General features: G+C 46.8%; 1 protein-coding gene across 1 annotated transcript in view; it reads right to left on the reverse strand.

Moving 5' to 3' along the window:
* The window catches only part of LIFR (LIF receptor subunit alpha), a 47,585-nt gene extending 23,923 nt beyond the window's left edge, over positions 1–23,662 (reverse strand). Inside the window, exons 1-9 of the mRNA XM_073543963.1 lie at positions 23,235–23,662; positions 17,003–17,148; positions 14,615–14,732; positions 13,921–14,069; positions 12,865–13,025; positions 10,832–11,006; positions 10,399–10,674; positions 1,341–1,473; positions 484–650 (exon numbers count right to left, since the gene is read on the reverse strand). Of these exons, the coding sequence (XP_073400064.1) occupies positions 484–650; positions 1,341–1,473; positions 10,399–10,674; positions 10,832–11,006; positions 12,865–13,025; positions 13,921–14,069; positions 14,615–14,732; positions 17,003–17,081 (1,258 nt within the window). The 5' untranslated portion in view covers positions 17,082–17,148; positions 23,235–23,662. The remainder of the gene's footprint in view (positions 1–483; positions 651–1,340; positions 1,474–10,398; positions 10,675–10,831; positions 11,007–12,864; positions 13,026–13,920; positions 14,070–14,614; positions 14,733–17,002; positions 17,149–23,234) is intronic.
* Between the last annotated feature and the right edge of the window lie 480 nt (positions 23,663–24,142).

Genomic DNA, 24,142 nt, shown 5'->3' on the forward strand with positions numbered 1-24,142 from the left:
TATGTATTGAATGGTTAAAAGCACTGTCACTACAATTTGCATACTTACTTGTTATATCCTATTGCTGCACCTTGAATCTTGTACTGATTACTCTATAATGTAATGAAATTGTCTCTATGTGTTTTGGCATCTCTTTTATATGAGAATAATACATTTTTTCTATTTTAATTATTCTTTTGGTGGATTTAGTACTCCTATTTTTTTTTTGTGCTCAATGTAACAAATAGTCAAGATATTTCCAAGACACGTGACAGCTGTAACAAAAGTATCACATGAAGGCCCAACTTAAATCAGAAAAGGAAGCCCCGCACCTCAGGGTGACGGCCCCCCCGCACCTCAGGGTGACGGCCCCCCCGCACCTCAGGGTGACGGCCCCCCCGCACCTCAGGGTGACGGCCCCCCCGCACCTCAGGGTGACGGCCCCCCCGCACCTCAGGGTGACGGCCCCCCCGCACCTCAGGGTGACGGCCCCCCCGCACTTACGTCTTTCGGTGACATTAATAGTGAAGGAGGCGTTGGAGGTTCCCAAAGGATTTACAGCGAGGAGCAAGAATTGGTGCAGCTCCTGCTCCTTCTTTATGTCGTAGCTGCAGTTGAATTCGTCCTGATCTTCTCGAAACGCGGAACACGAAGTGTTAACTCCCGAGAACCTAAAATATCAATCAGTCGTCTCGTTATCAGAAAATTTCCCACTTTCACTTCTTGTATCAAAAAGTCGGCGTTCACATTGTAGGGGTATTCTGGCGCCACTCATTTCTGTGTTGGGAGGTACATGCAGACCTGCCAGGACACGGGCGCGATTAGCACATATCAAGGCGGGAAATGAGGACACCGGAATATCCCTTTAAAAGGGGTTGTTCATCTCTGAGTACAATTTTTTTTTTCTTATGCACATGCAATCATTTTTGCAATTAGATTTCATTACAAATTTTGCAGCGTTTTTGCCTTCTGTAGCCTCTGTGCTGCTGGAAGCAGAATGAGTAAACTGAGATTCCGACAGTAAGCTCTTTCTGAAGGGAGACTTTCTAATTCTCACTGTTCTTCTTCTGAGCAGAGTTATGAACACATGAATGTGGAGCTCAACATTGTGCCAATAAGTCAGCTGAGAAAGGAAGTCAGAAGGAGAAAGCTCGCTGATAAGGTTTTCCTGTACCTCATCATTCAGTTGCTAATAGATAGTTATAGAAGGCAGACTGTGCAAAATTTGCAAATCAAACCTTTTTGCAAAAATTGTTGGCAGCTAGAAAAAAAAAAAAAAAAAACCACAAACAAACCAAACAAAAAAAAACACATTGAGTTTTTGATATGCCTTTATCGATTCGTACGGATGTGGATTTTACCTTTCGTACAGGGTGTATTTTGTTCCGCGGTCCACACCGTACAGTCCGGTGTCTCTTCCAGCCTTCCAGGTGCAGTTGATCACTTGGAGGTGCCGGGCTTCACAGCTAAAATCCTGGGGCTCGTCAGGAGGATCTAGGAGAGGTGAATCCACAATTACTGCGCTCGATAAATGCAGCAAATGAACGAAGGCTGAACACATCAGATTCCCAGAGTGGCTTGCAAAAGTATTCCCCTCCCCCCTGGCTATTTACCTATTTTGTTACCTTACAACCTGTGAATAAATATTTTTGTCATCCGATTTGTCTGTGATGCACCAGCACTAAATAGTCTAAAGTTGGTGAAGTGAGAAAAATATAGGCAAAAATTAAATATATGGGATCAAATAACTAAAAATTGGCATGTTCATATGTATTCACCCTTTTTCCTATGAAGCCCCTAAACATTTCTAGTGCAAGCAATTCCCTGCATAAGTTCCATGCTTAGTGACAGGACGTCCTGTGCAGCGTCGGACTGGCCCACCGGGGAACCGGAGGATTCTCCGGTGGGCCCTGGCATCTGATGGGCCCTGGCACCTGCAGGCATACAGGGCCAGCAGTTGCCTAGGGCCCCCGCTGCTCCAGGGGCCCCCAGCCAGTGGTGTGTCGCACACCTTGCAGCTGCTATGGGGGCCCCTGCCAGCGGAACAGCAGCGGGTGTCAGGAGCCCCTGTCCCCACTGCTAAAGAGAAATGAATATTCACTGCGAAGCAGTGCATATCATTTCAGGTCTCCACCCCCAGAGGCCCCGCCCCCAGCCCAGTAAGCCGCTCTGCATCAGGGCCGGCGCCGCCCTCAGTCCTCTCTGCTCCTGGCTCACAGCCGGTGCGCGATGACGTCACTACATCGCGCACCCGCTGTGTGTCTGGCAGAGGGGGCAGCTCCTGACACTGAAGCCGGGATCAGCGTGGGAGCGAGGAGGAGAGGTGAGTATTGTGTTTTGTGTTTTGTTTTGTTTTTTATATCTCTCTCGCTCTCTCTATCTGTCTCTCTCTATCTATCTATCTATCTATTTCTCAATATATCTCTCTATCTTTCTATCTCTATCTATTATCTATCTATCTATCTCTATATCTATCTCTATTATCTATATCTATCTCTATCGCTCTATCTTTATATCTATCTTTCTATCTCTACATCTATCTTACTCTATCTCTATATCTATTATCTCTATATTTATTATCTATCTAGCTACCATCTATATCTATCTATCTTTATCTATATATATCTCTATCTAATATCTATATCTATCTATCTCTATACCTATCTATCTATTTATCTATCCGTTATCTATCTCTGTATCTATCTCTATATCTCTCGCTATCTATCGCTCTATCTCTATATCTATATCTATCTTTATATCTATATCTATATATCTATCTCTATCTATCTCTATATCTATCTCTATTTCTCTCTATATCTATCTCTATATCTATCTCTCTATCTATCTCTCTATCTCTCTCTATCTCTCTCTATCTATCTATCTTTATCTATTTATCTCTATATCTTTTCTCTGTATCTATCTCTCTATATCTATATCTATCTCTCTCTATATATATCTATTATCTCTATATCTATATCTATCTCTCTATCTCTCTGTATATCTATCTTTCTATCTCTATATCTATCTCTATATCTATCTTTCTCTATCTATCTCTATCTATTATCTATATCTATCTCTATCTATCGCTCTATCTCTATATCTTTCTATCTCTACATCTATCTCTATATCTATCTATCTATATCTATCTATTATGTCTATCTAGCTATCTCTATTATCTATATCTACCTCTCTATATCTTTCTATCTTACTCTATCTCTATATCTATCTGTTATCTCTATATTTATTATCTATCTTTATCTATCTATCTCTATCTATCTATATCTATCTCTCTATCTATTTATCGATCTCTGTATCTATCTCTCTCTATATCTATCTCTCTCTATCTTTATATCTATATCTATCTCTATATCTATTATCTCTATATCTATCTCTATATCTATATCTATATATCTGTTTCTCTCTATATCTCTCTCTATAGCTATCTATATATTATCTCTATATCTATATATTATCTCTATATCTATCTATCTCTATATCTATCTATCTCTATATCTGTTATCTCTATATCCATATCTATCTCTATATCCATATCTATCTATCTCTATATCTATCTTTCTATCTAACACTATATCTCTATATCTATCAATCTCTATCTCTCTCTCTTTATCTATCTATTGATCTATCCATCTATCTCTATATCTATATCTATCTATTATATCTATCTATTATCTCTATTATCTATATCTATCCATCTATCTAGCTATCTCTATATCTCTCTATATCTATCTTTCTAACTCTATCTATCTATCTCTATACATATCTCTATATCTAGCTATTATCTCTATATCTATCTCTATATCTATCTGTCTCTATATCTGTCTCTATATCTATCTATCTCTATATCTATCATCTCTATATCTATCTATCTCTATATATATCTCTATATCTATTTTTATTTATAGCCATCTATCTATATATATTTATCTCTATCTATATATGTCTATATTATTATTATTATTATATCTGTATATCTCTATCTATTATCTATCTCTATCTATATATCTATCTATCTCTATATCTATCTATCTATCCATTATCTATTTTCTATCTATCTCTATATCTATCTACCTATCTCTCTATCTATCTTTCTTTCTATATCTATCTTTATATCTATCTATCTATCTCTATGAATCTTTCTATCTATATCTATCCATTATCTACTATCTATCTCTATATCTATTTCTACATCTATCTTTCTATCTATTTCTATCTAACTCTATATCTATATAGCATTATTCCCTATGAGGGGGCAGCATTATATCCTATGAGGAGGCAGCATTATATCCTATGAGGAGGCAGCATTATACCCTATGAGGAGGCAGCATTATTCCCTATGAGGAGGCAGCATTATTCCCTATGAGGGGGGCAGTATTATACCCTATGAGGGGGGCAGTATTATACCCTATGAGGGGGGCAGCATTATACCCTATGAGGGGATGCATTATTCCCTATGAGGAGGCAGCATTATTCCCTATGAGGGGGGGCAGTATTATACCCTATGAGGGGGGCAGCATTATACCCTATGAGGGGGGCAGCATTATTCCCTATGAGGGGGGCAGTATTATACCCTATGAGGGGGGCAGTATTATACCCTATGAGGGGGGCAGTATTATACCCTATGAGGGGGGCAGTATTATACCCTATGAGGGGGGCAGTATTATACCCTATGAGGGGGGCAGTATTATACCCTATGAGGGGGGCAGTATTATACCCTATGAGGGGGGCAGTATTATACCCTATGAGGGGGGCAGTATTATACCCTATGAGGGGGGCAGTATTATACCCTATGAGGGGGGCAGTATTATACCCTATGAGGGGGGCAGTATTATACCCTATGAGGGGGTGCATTATTCCCTATGAGGGGGGCAGTATTATACCCTATGAGGGGGGCAGTATTATACCCTATGAGGGGGGCAGTATTATACCCTATGAGGGGGGCAGCATTATACCCTATGAGGGGGGCAGCATTATACCCTATGAGGGGGGCAGCATTATACCCTATGAGGGGGCAGCATTATACCCTATGAGGGGGGCAGCATTATACCCTATGAGGGGGGCAGTATTATACCCTATGAGGGGGGCAGTATTATACCCTATGAGGGGGGCAGTATTATACCCTATGAGGGGGGCAGTATTATACCCTATGAGGGGGGCAGTATTATACCCTATGAGGGGGTGCATTATTCCCTATGAGGGGGGCAGTATTATACCCTATGAGGGGGGCAGTATTATACCCTATGAGGGGGGCAGTATTATACCCTATGAGGGGATGCATTATACCCTATGAGGGGGTGCATTATACCCTATGAGGGGGCAGCATTATACCCTATGAGGGGGTGCATTATACCCTATGAGGGGGGCAGTATAATACCCTATGAGGGGGTGCATTATACCCTATGAGGGGGGCAGTATTAAACCCTATGAGGGGGGCAGTATTAAACCCTATGAGGGGGGCAGAATTAAACCCTATGAGGGGGGCAGTATTATACCCTATGAGGGGGGCAGTATTATACCCTATGAGGGGGGCAGTATTATACCCTATGAGGGGGGCAGTATTATACCCTATGAGGGGGGCAGTATTATACCCTATGAGGGGGGCAGTATTATACCCTATGAGGGGGTGCATTATACCCTATGAGGGGGTGCATTATACCCTATGAGGGGGTGCATTATACCCTATGAGGGGTCAGCATTATACCCTATGAGGGGTCAGCATTATACCCTATGAGGGGTCAGCATTATACCCTATGAGGGGTCAGCATTATACCCTATGAGGGGTCAGCATTATACCCTATGAGGGGTCAGCATTATACCCTATGAGGGGTCAGCATTATACCCTATGAGGGGGGCAGTATAATACCCTATGAGGGGGTGCATTATACCCTATGAGGGGGGCAGTATTATACCCTATGAGGGGGGCAGTATTATACCCTATGAGGGGGGCAGTATTATACCCTATGAGGGGGGCAGTATTATACCCTATGAGGGGGGCAGTATTATACCCTATGAGGGGGGCAGTATTATACCCTATGAGGGGGGCAGTATTATACCCTATGAGGGGGGCAGTATTATACCCTATGAGGGGGGCAGTATTATACCCTATGAGGGGGGCAGTATTATACCCTATGAGGGGGGCAGTATTATACCCTATGAGGGGGGCAGTATTATATTCTATGAGATGGCTGCATTATATTCTATGAGATGGCTGCATTATACTATGTGAGGGGGCTGCTTTATATTCTATGAGGGGGCTACCCCAACTCCTGCTACATAATTAAGACATGTACAACCTTATATTATACCCGGATATTAGCGTGTTTTACCGCATAATTGGTGGTCTGGTATTTAACTCTATGCAGCTACATAGTGGGCCCCAAGAATGATTTTCTCTGGTGGGCCCAAGGTGTTCCAGTCCGACGCTGGTCCTGTGTATGCAATCAAAGTGTGACATGTCTGTCAGTATATACACTTTACCTTCTCTGAAAGGCCACATAGGCTGCAACACCATTAACAAGAGGCATCACTAACCAAACACCACCATGAAGACTAAGGAGATCTCCAAACACTATGAAGGCCAAGGAGATCTCCAAACACCACCATGAAGACCAAAGAGATCTCCAAACACCACCATGAAGACCAAGGAGATCTTCACTATGAAGACCAAGGAGATCTCCAAACACCACCATGAAGATCAAGGAGATCTCCAAACACCACCATGAAGAGCAATGAGATCTCCAAACACCACCATGAAGAGCAATGAGATCTCCAAACACCACCATGAAGAGCAATGAGATCTCTAAACACCATGAAGAGCATGATCTCCAAACACCACCATGAAGACCAAGGAGATCTCCAAACACCATGAAGACCAATGAGATCTCCAAACAACACCATGAAGAGCAAGGAGATCTCCAAACACCACCATGAAGAGCAAGGAGATCTCCAAACACCACCATGAAGAGCAAGGAGATCTCCAAACACCACCATGAAGAGCAAGGAGATCTCCAAACACCACCATGAAGAGCAATGAGATCTCTAAACACCATGAAGAGCATGATCTCCAAACACCACCATGAAGACCAAGGAGATCTCCAAACACCATGAAGACCAATGAGATCTCCAAACAACACCATGAAGACCAAGGAGATCTCTAAACACCATGAAGAGCAATGAGATCTCTTAACACCATGAAGAGCAAGATCTCCAAACAATGCCATGAAGACCAAGGAGATCTCCAAACACCACCATGAAGAGTAAGGAGATCTCCAAACACCACCATGAAGACCAAGGAGATCTCCAAACACCACCATGAAGAGCAATGAGATCTCCAAACACCACCATGAAGACCAAGGAGATCTCCAAACAAGTCAGGGATAAAGTTGTTGAGAAGTACAAGTCAGGGCTGGGTCATAATATCCATATCTCTGATGATCCCCCGGAGCATCATCACATGGAAAGAACAAGGTATCACAACAAACCTTCCATGAGAGAGGGCCGCCCACCAAAACTCTCAGCCCAGGCAAGGAGGGCATTAACCAGCGAGGCAGAACAGAGACCAAAGGTAACCCTGAAAGAGCTGCAGAGTTTCCAAGCAGAAACTGGAGTATCTGTCCATACGACTACAATAAGCCGTACTCTCCATAGAGGTGGCCTTTAAGGAAGGGTGACCAGAAGAAAAAAAAAAAAAAAAAGACTAATTGTAAGGCTCGTTTTGAGTTTTCCAAAAGGCATGTGGGAGACTCCCCAAATGTATGGAGGAAGGTGCTGTGGTCAGATGAGGCCAAAATTGAACTTGTTGGCCACCAAGTTAAACGCTGTGTGTGGCACCACACCAACACAGCTCATCACCCCAAGAGCACCATACCCACAGTGAGACATGGTGGTGACAGCTTCATGAGGATGTTTATCGGCAGTAGGGACATGGAAAATGGACTGAGTCCAGTGGAAGACGGATGGTGCGAAATACAGGAATATTCTTGAGCAAAACCTGTCAGTAGACGGAGACGGGGACGGAGATTCATCTTCCAACAAGACAATGTCCCAAAGCACACTGCTAAAGCAACACTCGAGTGATTTAAGGAGAAACGTGTAAATGTTCTGGAGTGGGCCTAGTCAAAGCCCAGACCTTAATCCAATGGAGAATCTGAGGTCAGACTTGAAGATTGTTTTTCACAAGAAGAAACCATCTAACCTGAAGGACCTAGAGCAGTTTTGACTTGAGCAATGTGCAAAATCCCAGTGGCCAGATGAGTGGCTCATAGAGACTCATCCAAAGCAGATTGCTAGTGTAACTGCCGCAAAAGGAGGCTCTACAAACTGCTGACTTTAGTGGGGTGAATAGTTATGCACACTGAAGTTTCAGTTATTTTGTCCTATTTGTTGTTGCTTCACAATAAAAAGAAAACCAAATGTTCACATTTGTCAGCATGTTCTGTACGTGACCTGATGAAAGCCTTCAAAAAAAAAAAAGAAAAAAAAAAGTGAAATTCCAAGTTGTGAGGTAGCAAAACACGGAAAAATTCCAAGAGGTGCAAATACTTTCGGAAGCCTCTGTACTTAGGTGAATGTTATGGAAAATTCCTCCAAGAATTATTTCCACCATAGTCTTCTCTCCACCGAGCTCCGAGTTTATGGCGTCTGAAAACTGGAAGTAGAAGTAATACTCCCACCATCCAGCAGGTGTCACTACAACTCTGAATCGAAGTGTGACAACGTCATAACCTTATGCTAATAAATAACATCATGTACATGTCTGTGACCACCGCAGACAATCACATCAATGGCTTCATTGCTCTCATGCCGTACAGGACCACTGCAGACAATTAATTGGCCTCAGCACTCTCATGCTGTACATGTATGTGAGCGCTGCAGCCAATCACATCACTGACTCCGTAGCAGATTCTTAATTTTACCATTCTCAGAATATTTATTTCACACAGTAAAAGTGAAAAAAAAAAATAGCACAATTGCCATTTCTGTTCCCTTTGGCAAAACAATGAGGGTAAAAAGTGAAATTAAATGTATGCACCCCATTAATGGTATCAACACCAAAAAACAAGAGCACGAGACATAGCATGTTCCTTCCAAAAGAAAAGAGGAAAACAAATAAAAAGAAACACAAGAGAAGAGGGACAGAAAAGAAGACAAAGGGTGACAGGAAAGAAGACAAAGGGTGACAGGAAAGAAGACAAAGGGTGACAGGAAAGAAGACAAAGGGTGACAGGAAAGAAGACAAAGGGTGACAGGAAAGAAGACAAAGGGTGACAGGAAAGAAGACAAAGGGTGACAGGAAAGAAGACAAAGGGGGACAGGAAAGAAGACAAAGGGGGACAGGAAAGAAGACAAAGGGGGACAGGAAAGAAGACAAAGGGGGACAGGAAAGAAGACAAAGGGGGACAGGAAAGAAGACAAAGGGGGACAGGAAAGAAGACAAAGGGGGACAGGAAAGAAAACAAAGAGGGACAGGAAAGAAAACAAAGAGGGACAGGAAAGAAAACAAAGGGGGACAGGAAAGAAAACAAAGGGGGACAGGAAAGAAAACAAAGGGGGACAGGAAAGAAAACAAAGGGGGACAGGAAAGAAAACAAAGGGGGACAGGAAAGAAAACAAAGGGGGACAGGAAAGAAAACAAAGGGGGACAGGAAAGAAAACAAAGGGGGACAGGAAAGAAAACAAAGGGGGACAGGAAAGAAAACAAAGGGGGACAGGAAAGAAAACAAAGGGGGACAGGAAAGAAAACAAAGGGGGACAGGAAAGAAAACAAAGGGGGACAGGAAAGAAGACAAAGGGGGACAGGAAAGAAGACAAAGGGGGACAGGAAAGAAAACAGAGGGACAGGAAAGAAGACAAAGGGGGACAGGAAAGAAGACAAAGGGGGACAGGAAAGAAAACAAAGAGGGACAGGAAAGAAAACAAAGAGGGACAGGAAAGAAAAAGATGGAAAGGGAAGGAAGAGGTAAAGAAAAGGAAAGACAGATGGCCGTAACGCCAGCCGACCAAGTGGTTATGAACAGTTTGGCTGGATGAAGCAATTCTAAAATATGGAACAGAATAGAAATGACGGATTAATAGAGATGGTTGCACCGACTCGCAGAACCCTGGTCTAGCGGACAGGTCAGTAATCAGACACTGCTGGATGGGGCACTGAGAACGCTCCCACCTGTCGGCTTTCTTGACTCCCCTTTTACCTACCTGGCACGCCGTGACGTCTCTGTATGTCGCCGTAATGATGACAATGCACCAAACCGGCAAATCAAAACAAACCCAGTGTATGGCGACGTGTAGGAGGTGGATCGCAGGCCCTCATCTTTCGGCCACAGACCACTGATCTGGACCCTGAGAGTCAATTCCCTCCTCTCTACTGTTTGAGCACCGGAAGGACACGAGTCCGATACTTACATCCGACAAAGACCACGGTCCCGGCGACGTACGGCTCCTCGTGGGTGTTACAGAAGATGTTGTCTCCGCTGGGGTGGGACATCGGGAGACTTCTTAGCCGGATCCCTGCGATGCCGTCTCCCAGATCGACCAGCGGATACTTGTGGGACTTGAAGTTTATGGATTCGATTTGGTTTCCGCATTTCAGTTTACAGCAGTAGTTCACATCGGAGCCGACGAGGACGGTTATATCCTCAGGGAAAACTTTATCTTCATCTTCACCTTCATCACTGCTACCTGTGGACGACGGAGAGACTACCATCACAGCCCGTCCATATGGACCCTGTGTACCGCCATATAGTGCACACAATGCTGCCGCCACACATGCATCATCCGATGGAACATAACATTTTCCCCACGGTTGCATTATTCTGCTACCTCCCCATATCGTTACCGTTGACTGTTTTGGTGGCGCTCCAGACGCTCTGCCTCTTTTCGCCGTTGTAGTGTTCTTCATGCACGAAGCAGCGTACCCTCATTGAGTGCGAGGTGCAATTTAAAGGGAAATCAGACTTCCATTTCCAGTGAAAATTCCCGACATGAGGAAACCAATGTTCTACCACCGTCTCCTGCAGGGAGAAAAGAAAGTATGTGACCCAGAAAAATGAGCAAAAGACAGCGCCATGTACTCCAGACCAACAGGGAACACAGTATCAACCCCTTAATATAACCTACACCCCAAATTGTCAACCAATTCCATAAGGGAGACTTAATCTCTAAGGGGTTATACTTTAATATATTACGCCAACTGGATTTGACAGTGAATTTCTATATTGTTACTAATTGGAGATATTTTGATTATCTACAGACCTTGAATTTGTTCCCTGGTGGTCTACAGTAAATAAGGGGCTAAAACCTTGAGGTGAAGGAAATATTTGAAGGATGATAGATTGTTCCTTGCTGGGTTAAAGTAAAGAAGAGGGCGGGTAGGAAGGTTAAAACATAGTGGTCTAGCATATCCCTGGTGGTCTAGAGGATTTATTGAGCGAATACTTGTGCCCTATGGAATGTTTTGGGGGGTGGGTTATTTTGTTCCCTGGTGGAACTGAGTAAACAAGCAGTTAAATTGTCTACATTACATTTGAAGGGTGATACCTTGTGTCCCTGGTGGCCTAAAGTCATTAAAGGGTTTATTCCTACTGTTCTGAAGTATATAAGAGGATAATACCTGCCTAGAGATCCCGTGTGTGGGGGGTGAGGAGCAGTGATTACTTCCTTGGTGGCCTAGTGATCCGGTGTATGAGGGAGGGTGAGGGGGGCAGTGATTACTTCCCTGGAAGCCTAGTGATCCAGCCAGTGTATGGGGGGGGGGGGGGAAGCGATTACTTCCCTGGTGGCCTAGTAATTCAGTGAATGCTGGTGAGGGGGTCAGTCATTACTTCCCTGGTGACTTAATGATCTAGTGTATGGGTGGTTGAGTGGGGCAACGATTACCTCCCTGGTGGCCTAGTGATCCAGTGTGTGGGGGTGATGAGGGGGAAGTGATTAACTCCCTGGTGGCCTAGTGATCCAGTATGTGGGGTGAAGGGGGACAGTGATTACTTCCCTGGTGGCCTAGTGATCCAGTGTATGTGGGGTGAGGTGGGACAGTGATTACTTCAGTGGTGGCCTAGTGATCCAGTGTATGTGGGGTGAGGGGGAACAGTGATTACTTCAGTGGTGGCCTAGTGATCCAGTGTATGTGGGGTGAGGGGGAACAGTGATTACTTCCCTGGTGGCCTAGTGATCCAGTGTATGTGGGGTGAGGGGGGACAGTGATTACTTCCCTGGTGGCCTAGTGATCCAGTGTATGTGGGGTGAGGGGGGACAGTGATTACTTCCCTGGTGGCCTAGTGATCCAGTGTATGTGGGGTGAGGGGGAACAGTGATTACTTCCCTGGTGGCCTAGTGATCCAGTGTATGTGGGGTGAGGGGGAACAGTGATTACTTCCCTGGTGCCCTGGAGATCCAGTGTATGAGGGTGAGGGTGGCAGTGGTTACTTTCCTGGTGGCCTGGTGTAAATAATTAGTTAAAACCTAGGTGTATATTGAGGGGGGTTGGAATTGTTGGTGGGGTCAATTTTTTCCCTGGAGCCTAGAGTAGAAAAAGGGCAGACACCTGTGGTCTAAGTTAGATTACATTTTATCCCCTGGTGGTCTAGAGCATTGAGGTCATTTACCCCTGGTGGTCTCGTATACACTGTGTAGGAGAGATGAATTTGCTTTGTAATGCTATGGTGTCATGTAGGGGGATCACCGCTGGCGGTCGGGGTCCATTCTCCCCGTCAGGCCCCAGCAATGAGTCCGCAGCACATTCGACATCCCTTCCTGTCTGAGTGCCGCCTCGGAGGAGGGGGATCTATACCGCTACATCTCCCTCTATATACACGCTATATCCCCTCCTGCACCAGGGCAGGAGACCAGGGCGCCGTGCACACAGAGACCTACATTCAGGGCCAGCAGCTTCTCTCCACGCAGCACGTTCATCTCGCAGGTCAGTTTCACCCCATCCAGCATCGACGTGGAGTTCACAGTCCAGTCCACAGACAGCAGGTCAGACTGATAATCGGCAACCAGGGAGCGAATCTCCGGAGGATAGGGAACATAGGCTGCAAGAAACAAGGACTCCAGATAGAAGAGCACCGGGAGGAGGAAGGGAACGAGCGGCCATTACACCCATCTCACTAATGAGATCCTGCTAATGAGCAGATCGGGCGCAGGATACAACGTGTCAGCACCAGATGTAAAGAGGAAGAAGAATCGACCCATCCTCTGCTGCACCAGGGACATCAGAGACCGGCGGGACCAATATTTAAGGGATTCAAAGAGAAGCTCATCGCTACATCCGCAATATTGGAACTACTGGATTGTCATTAACTATCATGTAACACCAGGGGGCCCCCTAACATGCATGTAACATCAGGGGGCACCATATAACAAGTATGTAACACCAGGGGGCGCCCTAACTAGCATGTAACACCAGGGGGCACCCTAACTAGCATGTAACACCAGGGGGCACCCTAACTAGCATGTAACACCAGGGGGCACCATAACAAGTATGTAACACCAGAGGGTGCCCAAACAAGTATATAACACCAGGGGGTGCCCTAACTAGTATGTAACACCAGGGGGCGCCATAACAAGTATGTAACACCAGAGGGTGCCCAAACAAGTATATAACACCAGGGGGTGCCCTAACTAGTATGTAACACCAGGGGGCGCCATAACAAGTATATAACACCAGGGGGCGCCCTAACAATTATATAACACCAGGGGGTGCCCTAACTAGTATGTAACACCAGGGGGCACCCTAACAAGTATATAACACCAGGGGGCGCCCTAACAAGCATGTAACACCAGAGGGCTCCATAACTAGTATGTAACACCAGGGGGCGCCCTAACTAGTATGTAACAGCATGGGGGGGGCTATAATAGATATGAACTGACGTCCTGATGCCTTTTGACCTCCAATGGTGTTTGCTTATAAGAATACAGGAGACTTACGAATATCTAAGGAGGTCTTCTGAAACCGTATGGACGGGTTCCCCGGAACGTCTGTGGCTTCTATGGTTATATCGGACACCGAGAACACTGGGAACTCCACTTCCAACTTGTGTCCGGTTGTGTGGAAACATGCGGCTGAGATTCCGGACCTGCGGCACAGAAGACCCCGTAGTATAATCCTATACATTCACATGTACGATTCTGGGTGCGGCCCGTACGCTGCAGCGGCCCTTCACATGCTGGATTTGTTGTCAGATACACATTTCCTCAGATTGAAATCTAGAATTGTCTGTCGACAACTGAAGGGAGCGAGCTCATATAATACATGGAGGGAGAGGGAGCTGCCCTTACTCCGTCTGCGGTCCCTCATGCTCTATGAGGGCAGACAATGCTCTGCGAGCGGAACACAATGGCTACAATGTATCAGTCCGGGATGTTGAGCTCATTGTCTGGATACATTGTATCCGCAGGAGGCGCTGGGTGTAGGTTACTATATGTGATCTGCTCATCCATTGAGGGATAGAAACCTAAAGTTTGTTACTAAGTTCTAAAACTTTTCATTTATACAGAGATCACACTTTTTTTTTTTTTTAAATATAAAGCCTGAATTCCCCTTTAATTAGTGTAGGGGAAATCCATAAGTGATCGGTCGTCACATTGTCTGCAGCTGCCAGAAGACGTTTTGGCTTCTCACCTGGAGCAAACCTTGTAGACGATGTTCCGGTCGGAGGGGAGCGGGGTGTCCCACCGGCAGGACATGGTTTCAAAATCATGTGTCAGGCAGTCAAGGTTCCTGAAGAAATCGGAAGAAACTGAAAAAGCAAAAACCAGAAGTCAGGGGCAAAGGGCAGCACTGCGGTAACCCCAGGTGTACACGTGCGGCCCGCTCATAGCTCCCAGAGAACCTGACAGGCATCCACGGTGTCTCTGGGGGTCTTGGGGAAGGGTCCACCAGTGTTCTAGCTCCATACGACCCCAGTCCTAAGCCCCCGACCTGCTGCGCTTATAGACGAGCGCTCATTAAGGCTCGTCTACCAGGGTTAATCTCTCCGCTGATTTATGGATTTTTCTTCTTCCGAGGAGACGATTTTTTTACACTTTTGCCAAAAATCCCTTACGATTTATTCCATGCAGGGAATGTCTGTCGCTTTTACAATCCACACTCAACACTTTCATGACTTTTATTAGTGCAGCACTTGAAGCTGCCACTATGGCTGAGTGCAGAGCAGAGATCCCCATTACGAGCCAAAGACCAGCAAAAAAAATAAAAAAGAATAAATAAAAAACCTATTAAACAACTGAAGAGAGCTTGCGGGATCGATAAGACAAACGTAAAATTCATACAACCCAACTAGTATGGCCATAGAATGAGCCCGCGGTCTCTGCTCACGCGGACATCTACGCGCCAGGTCCTTAGGTCTCCGCTAGCGTGGCCGTCTACATGCCGGCCCCTTATAGTCATCACTGAGGACTAGACAGAGTTCTATGGACAGAGTATTAGCTGGGCCTTAATATACTGATACAATTGCTCCTTCCAAAAACTGCGACCATTAATAAGCAATTATTAAAACCAATCAGTCCGGGGTCACCAGAGATTCAGGGTCTTCACTATCTAAAGCATCCAGCAGATGCAGCCGGCTACAAACACTCCTGAAGTCGTCCATGCATAGAGGTTTACTGGCCGAGCACAGATGGTGGCAGGACCTGCTGACCGGCTATAGGAGCCCCCAACTCTCCCCCGATGTCTGACGCCAGGGAACGTGAGGATCCGGCACTTGGATTTCAACTTGCACAATGCTTTTTGTTCTCAGAGAAATAAGCCCCAAAGAAGCCAGGAGAAAAAGGACGACGACGCAGGCGATATGAGAAAGGAGGAGGATAGAGGCGCCCAGGAGAAAGAGGAGGACGACGACGGCGGCGATGTGAGGGAGAAGGAGGAGGAGGAGGACAGAGGCGCCCAGGAGATAGAGGACGACGGTGATGTGAGGGAGGAGGAAGAAAAGGACAGAGGTGCCCAGGAGAAACAGGACGATGACGACGCCGGCGCTATGAGAAAGGAGGAGGAGGGAGGCGGTGGGGGAGGAGAAGGAAAAGGACAGAGGCGCCCAGGAGAAAGAGGAAGACAACGGCTGCGATGTGAGAAAGGAGGAGGAGGAGAACGACGACGCCAGTGATATGAGAAAGGAGGAGGATAACGGCAGAGCTGTCAGGAGAAAGAGGACAACAACGACGGAGGCAACGTGAGAAAGGAGAAGTACGGAGGCGCCCGGGAGAAAGAGGAGAACGACGCCGCCGGTGATATGAGAAAGGAGGAGGAGGAGGATAACGGCAGAGGCGTCAGGAGAAAGAGGAGGAGGACGATGACGTAGGCAACGTGAGAAAGGAGGAGGACGATGACGGAGGCACCAGGAAAAAGAGGAGGATGACTGAGGCGCCAGGAGAAAGAGGAGGACGACGAAGGCGCCAGGAGAAAGAGGATGATGATGACAAAGGTGACATGAGAAAGGAGGCCGACAATGGTGATGGAGGAGAAAGGAGGATGACGGCAGCAGCGGTGCCATGAGAAAAGAGAAGGATGACGATGGTGGAGGTGCCATAAGGAGGACAATAGGTGCCAGGAGAAAGAAGAGGAGAAAAACAGCGCCATGAGAAAGAGAACAACAACATAGGCACCAGGAGAAAGAGGAGGAGGGGGGAGAGGCGCCGGAAAGATGATGGGATCTGGCAGGAACTTATTTCCTGCTGCCTCCTTAGAATACATGCATGCTTGGCCTTGTGTATGGAAGGGTCGGGAGAGGTGATGATCATGTGATTGAGTGTTCAGTCCATGGCCGTCTAGTGTGCACAGCATAGCAGTGATTAGGCTTTGTATAACGGTTGACAAGCAGCGGCTGTGATGTGCTCACTATATGGCGCCATTACTGTATGTAACATACGGCAGCGCTGAGTGAGACCAGCACGGTTACTTAGCACTGTATGGCAGTATTATATATAATATTATACTATAATTTGGGAGGCCATAAATCAGATATAATAGAGAAAACCCCAATATGCGGCGACCCTCCCCTTACAGGTCACTCACCGGAGGCCTGGCTGCAGACAGGGGGCAGCAGACATTGGAAAGCAGCCAGGACACTGACCGCACTGAGAACACTCCACATTCTCCTGACAACTCTTTGGGTTTCGCTACGTTGTCATCAGCTGCATTTTTATCGGATCCAGAAAATCCTACAAAAAAAGAAGAAAAGAAATGAAAAAAGAAATACAATTTATTACAGGAAATCAACATTAAAAATGTCGCTCGCTGCCCTACATATTATTTCCAGGTCTTCGTTTCACCTGTAACAATTACATCACACAGTACAGGGCGTGCGGCCAAATGTCCCATTAATCTGGATATCCTACACCAGTCCGGGGCGGAGGGTCGGCTACAGCTTTATACACATGCAATCCAAGACCGGCAGCCCGCTAATAGATTCAGCAGCTGATTAGTCGCTGTGACCCCTCACCGAGAAACAAGAGCCCCCCTCCACCCCCACAAATCATACATTATTCACGACTACTGGAGGAGCAGAGACAAGCGGAGGCCGAGGGAAATATAGGACTTAGTTTTATTCAATCCTTCATAAGCCGCATCCACAGGAGGAAGCGCTGCGCCACCGGACATCGGCAACTCTTCCAGAAACTTATTTCTCTGCCAAAGGAAAGTCGGCGCAAGCAGTTTACAATATACAGGCGCTTCTCACAAAATTAGAATATCACCAAAAAGTGAATTTATTTCAGTTCAATACAAAAAGTGAAACTGACATATTATATAGAGTCATTACATAGAGTGATCTCTCTCACGTGTTTTTTTTCTGTTAATGTTGATGATTATGGCTTACACCCTGAACACAGATCCTAGCTCTAGCCCTTTCCATCATCCTATCTCAAACCCCAGCCCTGTCCCTAACTCTGATCCCAACCCTGTACCCAAACCCTACTATAGCTCTTAACCCTATCCATAATCCTATGGCAAACCCCAACCCTAACCCCAACCTCTGACCCTATCCATAATCCTATGGCAAACCCCAACCCTAGCCCTAACTCCAACCTCTGACCCTATCCATAATCCTATGGCAAACCCCAACCCTAGCGCTAACCCCAACCTCTGACCCTATCCATAATCCTATGGCAAACCCCAACCCTAACCCCAACCTCTGACCCTATCCATAATCCTATGGCAAACCCCAACCCTAACCTCTAACCCTATCCATAATCCTATGGCAAACCCCAACCCTAGCCCTAACCCCAACCTCTGACCCTATCCATAATCCTATGGCAAACCCCAACCCTAGCGCTAACCCCAACCTCTGACCCTATCCATAATCCTATGGCAAACCCCAACCCTAACCCCAACCTCTGACCCTATCCATAATCCTATGGCAAACCCCAACCCTAACCTCTAACCCTATCCATAATCCTATGGCAAACCCCAACCCTAGCCCTAACCCCAACCTCTGACCCTATCCATAATCCTATGGCAAACCCCAACCCTAGCGCTAACCCCAACCTCTGACCCTATCCATAATCCTATGGCAAACCCCAACCCTAACCCCAACCTCTGACCCTATCCATAATCCTATGGCAAACCCCAACCCTAACCTCTAACCCTATCCATAATCCTATGGCAAACCCCAACCCTAGCGCTAACCCCAACCTCTGACCCTATCCATAATCCTATGGCAAACCCCAACCCTAACCTCTTACCCTATCCATAATCCTATGGCAAACCCCAACCCCAACCTCTGACCCTATCCATAATCCTATGGCAAACCCCAACCCTAACCTCTATCCCTATCCATAATCCTATGGAAAACCCCAACCCTAGCCCTAACTCCAACCTCTGACCCTATCCATAATCCTATGGCAAACCCCAACCCTAACCTCTGACCCTATCCATAATCCTATGGCAAACCCCAACCTCTAACCCTATCCATAACCGTACTACAAACTTTAACCCCATCTCTGACCCTAGCTCCAAACCCAACACTGTACCCAAACCCTAGCTCCAACCCTATCACTAACTCTGACCCCAACCATGGACCCCAACCCTAGCTTTAATCCCATCCATCATCCTATATCTAACCCCAACCCTATCCTTGACCCTAGCCCCGACTACAACCCTAGCTACGATTACAAAAAGTGTTAAAAACAGAAAAGCAGCTATTAGTAATGAATGAATTGTGCATGTATCAGAGTCATGTATTATGTGCACTCTACTTGGTTCAATATTGTCTTTTTTTAAGTGCTAATCTATCTTGCTGCCTATGCAGTGCGCTGAAGTGTACAGGAGTTTATCTTCATTAGCTGCTGCGCTTTACATGGGACAGCGACCAAGATGACAAAGCTCACTTCATTATTCCAAGCTGTTGGCTGCAGCCTATGCAGAGCACAGCAGACGATGATAAACTTATCTCCCACTGCTGCGCTCTGCATAAACATGCTCCAGGTGGGCAATCGCTGCGCAGAGCTTGTAGGCACTAATTACTTCAGATTGCGAGAGGCGACGGCAGGACAGTCCACCTTTTTTACAGATACTTTGGAAAACCATAACAAATAACGTATACTTTAATGATTCTGATACAAAAACAATCCCCAATAGTTCCTGGTCACTGCCATGGTTGGGATTTGCACTCGTTATCCGCCATGCTTTATACTGCAGCGAACAGCTCTACTGGAGGCGACAATACACGGGTAGTCCATCATTTACTCAAATTACAACAGTTCGGATTGGTATATAATTAGTATTTTCCGAGTAACCAACTTCAGCTGGAAACTTTCCAGTCCTGTATTTCACAGAACGACTTTTTTGGAGATAATTCTCACATTAATGATCAAATCAAAGCTTTAAAACGAAATAAGAAAACCACACGGGGCAAGCAGGCGGCTTCGATTTCCTTCTAGAAGTGCTTAATCGCTAATGGTGCCGGTAAAACGCTCCTCGCATACTGGAAATCTAATATAAAATCCTTAATACGGGACATTTAAAGGGGTCGGACACACTATGAAACACAGGATTACATTTCTCCAGAAATAGCACCCAAACCCCCCCAACAAACCCACAAGTCTATGGAATGGCTCTGGTATGGCCGCTCAGCTCCACTGAAGTGTATGGGGCTAAGCTGCAATACCAGACACAACCTAGGGACAGGCAGGGGCGCTTTTCTGGAAATAAACAGCCTTTTTATTTTTTACCTGGGTCTGACCCCTTTAAAAAATGTCCTCTATGGGCCCCCTGGAAATAAGAGGAGCAAGTGCAGGACTGTTTCCTGTATATGACACACGTGAGACATTTCTTAGACGTCTGAAACCATGCAGACTGCAAAAGCTGCTGAGGTGCCACTGATGTGACGTCAGCCCGGCCGATTGGCTGCAGCGCTGTTGATGTGACGTCAGCCCGGCCGATTGGCTGCAGCGCTGTTGAGGTGAGGTCAGCTAACAGTTTACAGGAGGAAGTTTTATTAAAGGGGACATCCCCTTTAATATCCTCTGTCATCAATATGTGCCCACCAATCACACAGACGCCATTCTAAGAAATCCTCATACTGTGCCTCCTCCCGTGTCGTCACCCCGGTGGACGGCCTGTGCCTCCTCCCGTGTCGTCACCCCGGTGGACGGCCTGTGCCACCTCCCGTGTCGTCACCCCGGTGGACGGCCTGTGCCTCCTCCCGTGTCGTCACCCCGGTGGACGGCCTGTGCCTCCTCCCGTGTCGTCACCCCGGTGGACGGCCTGTGCCTCCTCCCGTGTCGTCACCCCGGTGGACGGCCTGTGCCTCCTCCCGTGTCGTCACCCCGGTGGACGGCCTGTGCCTCCTCCCGTGTCGTCACCCCGGTGGACGGCCTGTGCCTCCTCCCGTGTCGTCACCCCGGTGGACGGCCTGTGCCTCTCCTCCCGTGTCGTCACCCCGGTGGACGGCCTGTGCCTCCTCCCGTGTCGTCACCCCGGTGGACGGTCTGTGCCTCCTCCCGTGTCGTCACCCCGGTGGACGGTCTGTGCCAAGCCTGCCACCTGCGCTGCTGCCCCAGCATGGCCTTCATTATGTACAATGGGCTCATTAATAAAACACAAACACAACTGTTTACATAACATCCCGGGTGCAGCTGCCGCCTGAACACTCCGCTGTTTAGAGCCGTCGTCAGGATCCAGATGAGACGTAAATCCTTCACACAATAAATATTATTGGAATCAATCCATTTACAAGTCCGATAACAAACAAGACTAAAGCCACTTTTACATTTAGCGATGCACCAGCGATCCCGAACACGATACGACCTGGTCAGGATCGCTGCTGCATCGCTAAGTGGTCGCTAGTGAGCTGCCAAACAGGCAGATCTCACAGCGATGTAGCGAAGTTCTACAACGTTAGAGTAAACTTTGGCTCGGATCCATCATTATTTTTATTTTTTTTACTTTTTATTTTTTTATAAGAAAAATGGAAAAACCTTCAGATGAAATCCCTGATGATTTGGGGAAATTCTTGCAGCTATGGCAGCCATGGGAAGAATTGTCACCCTTTTATTTACTTTCTCTTATAGATTGGGCAAACGGGACGTTTATGCACCATTACGGGATGATTCATTATTGTATGGCGTCACTCTTGCTCATACTTTATTTAATCAAAAACCGATTCAACATAAAATATATCTGGCGCACATAAAGTCACTCCGAGGAAGGGCTCGGAGTACATATGTGACAAATTTTGCAACTTTTTTGAATTACAAATGATGAATTAGGCAAAAAAAAACAAAAACATGGAAATGCTAAACTCTACCCAAACAAAAAAAAGTGCCTCCAGACTGATACAATGTATCCAGTGCAGACAATGCTCTGTGACTCCAGACTGATACACTGTATCCAGGGCAGACAATGCTCTGTGGCTCCAGACTGATACACTGTATCCAGGGCAGACAATGCTCTGTAACTCCAGACTGATACAATGTATCCAGTGCAGACAATGCTCTGTGACTCCAGACTGATACAATGTATCCAGTGCAGACAATGCTCTGTGGCTCCAGACTGATACACTGTATCCAGGGCAGACAATGCTCTGTAACTCCAGACTGATACAATGTATCCAGTGCAGACAATGCTCTGTGACTCCAGACTGATACATTGTGTCCAGTGCAGACAATGCTCTGTGACTCCAGACTGATACATTGTATCCAGTGCAGACAATGCTCTGTGACTACAGACTGATACAATGTATCCAGTGCAGACAATGCTCTGTAACTCCAGACTGATACAATGTATCCAGGGCAGACAATGCTCTGTGACTCCAGACTGATACATTGTATCCAGGGCAGACAATGCTCTGTGACTCCAGACTGATACATTGTATCCAGGGCAGACAATGCTCTGTGACTCCAGACTGATACAATGTATCCAGGGCAGACAATGCTCTGTGACAACAGACTGATACAATGTATCCAGGGCAGACAATGCTCTGTGACTCCAGACTGATACATTGTATCCAGGGCAGACAATGCTCTGTGACTCCAGACTGATACAATGTATCCAGTGCAGACAATGCTCTGTGACTACAGACTGATACAATGTATCCAGGGCAGACAATGCTCTGTGACTCCAGACTGATACAATGTATCCAGGGCAGACAATGCTCTGTGACTCCAGACTGATACATTGTATCCAGGGCAGACAATGCTCTGTGACTCCAGACTGATACATTGTATCCAGGGCAGACAATGTTCTGTGACTCCAGACTGATACAATGTATCCAGGGCAGACAATGCTCTGTGACTCCAGACTGATACATTGTATCCAGGGCAGACAATGCTCTGTGACTCCAGACCGATACATTGTATACAGCGCAGACAATGTTCTGTGACTCCATGCTGATACAATGTATCCAGTGCAGACAATGCTCTGTGACTCCAGACTGATACATTGAAACAAACCAGCCGGGAGATCTTTTCCGCTGCTGCTGATGTGTCTGGTCTGGTCAATGCTCTGTGAGCTTATCATATAATCTGCAGGTCTGCTATAATGCATTAATGTGGAGTCCAGGCTCTTTAGCTCACAGAGCATTGTACAATTGTATCCAGTCCAGCGAACGGAGAAGTATTATTATTATTATTTATTGTTATAGCGCCATTTATTCCATGGCGCTTTACATGTGAGGGGGGTATACATAAAAACAAGTACAATAATCTTAAACAATACAAGTCATAACTGGTACAGGAGGAGAGAGGACCCAATGTTACTGAAAACGATCACAAGATAAGTTGAGAGAAGGAGAAGTGAAGTGATTTACCATGTCTCGCAGCATCGGTGTGTGAGATTCCTCCGGAGTTCTCCTTTAGCCGTCTGGGTACATAACAGAACAGTCGATGATTTATTTCTCTTGTAAGACTGAATTATTGACGTAATCGGAGGCGATAGTCTTGTGTGCTCTCCTCCAAACCAAACACCTTCCCCACACAGAACCGGTTGGGTCGCTTTCCCACACGCTGCATTAATATTTATACCATTTAATGACTTTAAAAAACAATAGGCATGTTGTGTATATACAGGTAGTATATAGCCCGGGGCGAGATGGCACCCGATGGCACTCCAACTATGCTCCCATCCTGCCCCGACAGCCGCAGCTCAGCCAAATCGCTTTCATTAGCAAAAGTCACTAAAGTTCTTGAGAACTGCGGGTCTGAACACTGCCTGAAATTGGCAGCCCGGCGATTGGAGCGCCAACAATCGCCCCCTCCGTCAGCCCACAATGCGACACCCCCCTCGTCCGGCCGCCCAAGGCGCGACACCCCCCTCGTCCGGCCGCCCAAGGCGCGACATCCCCCTCGTCCGGCCGCCCAGGGCGCGACATCCCCCTCGTCCGGCCGCCCAGGGCGCGACATCCCCCTCGTCCGGCCGCCCAGGGCGCGACATCCCCCTCCTCCGGCCGCCCAGGGCGCGACATCCCCCTCCTCCGGCCGCCCAGGGCGCGACATCCCCCTCCTCCGGCCGCCCAGGGCGCGACATTCCCCTCCTCCGGCCGCCCAGGGCGCGACATTCCCCTCCTCCGGCCGCCCAGGGCGCGACATTCCCCTCCTCCGGCCGCCCAGGGCGCGACATTCCCCTCCTCCGGCCGCCCAGGGCGCGACATTCCCCTCCTCCGGCCGCCCAGGGCGCGACATTCCCCTCCTCCGGCCTCCCACAGTGAGACATCCTCCT

The sequence above is a fragment of the Dendrobates tinctorius genome, unplaced genomic scaffold, assembly GCF_039654945.1.
Source record: "Dendrobates tinctorius isolate UK_male_01 unplaced genomic scaffold, ASM3965494v1 ptg000135l, whole genome shotgun sequence".
Classification (NCBI taxonomy): Eukaryota; Metazoa; Chordata; class Amphibia; order Anura; family Dendrobatidae; genus Dendrobates; species Dendrobates tinctorius.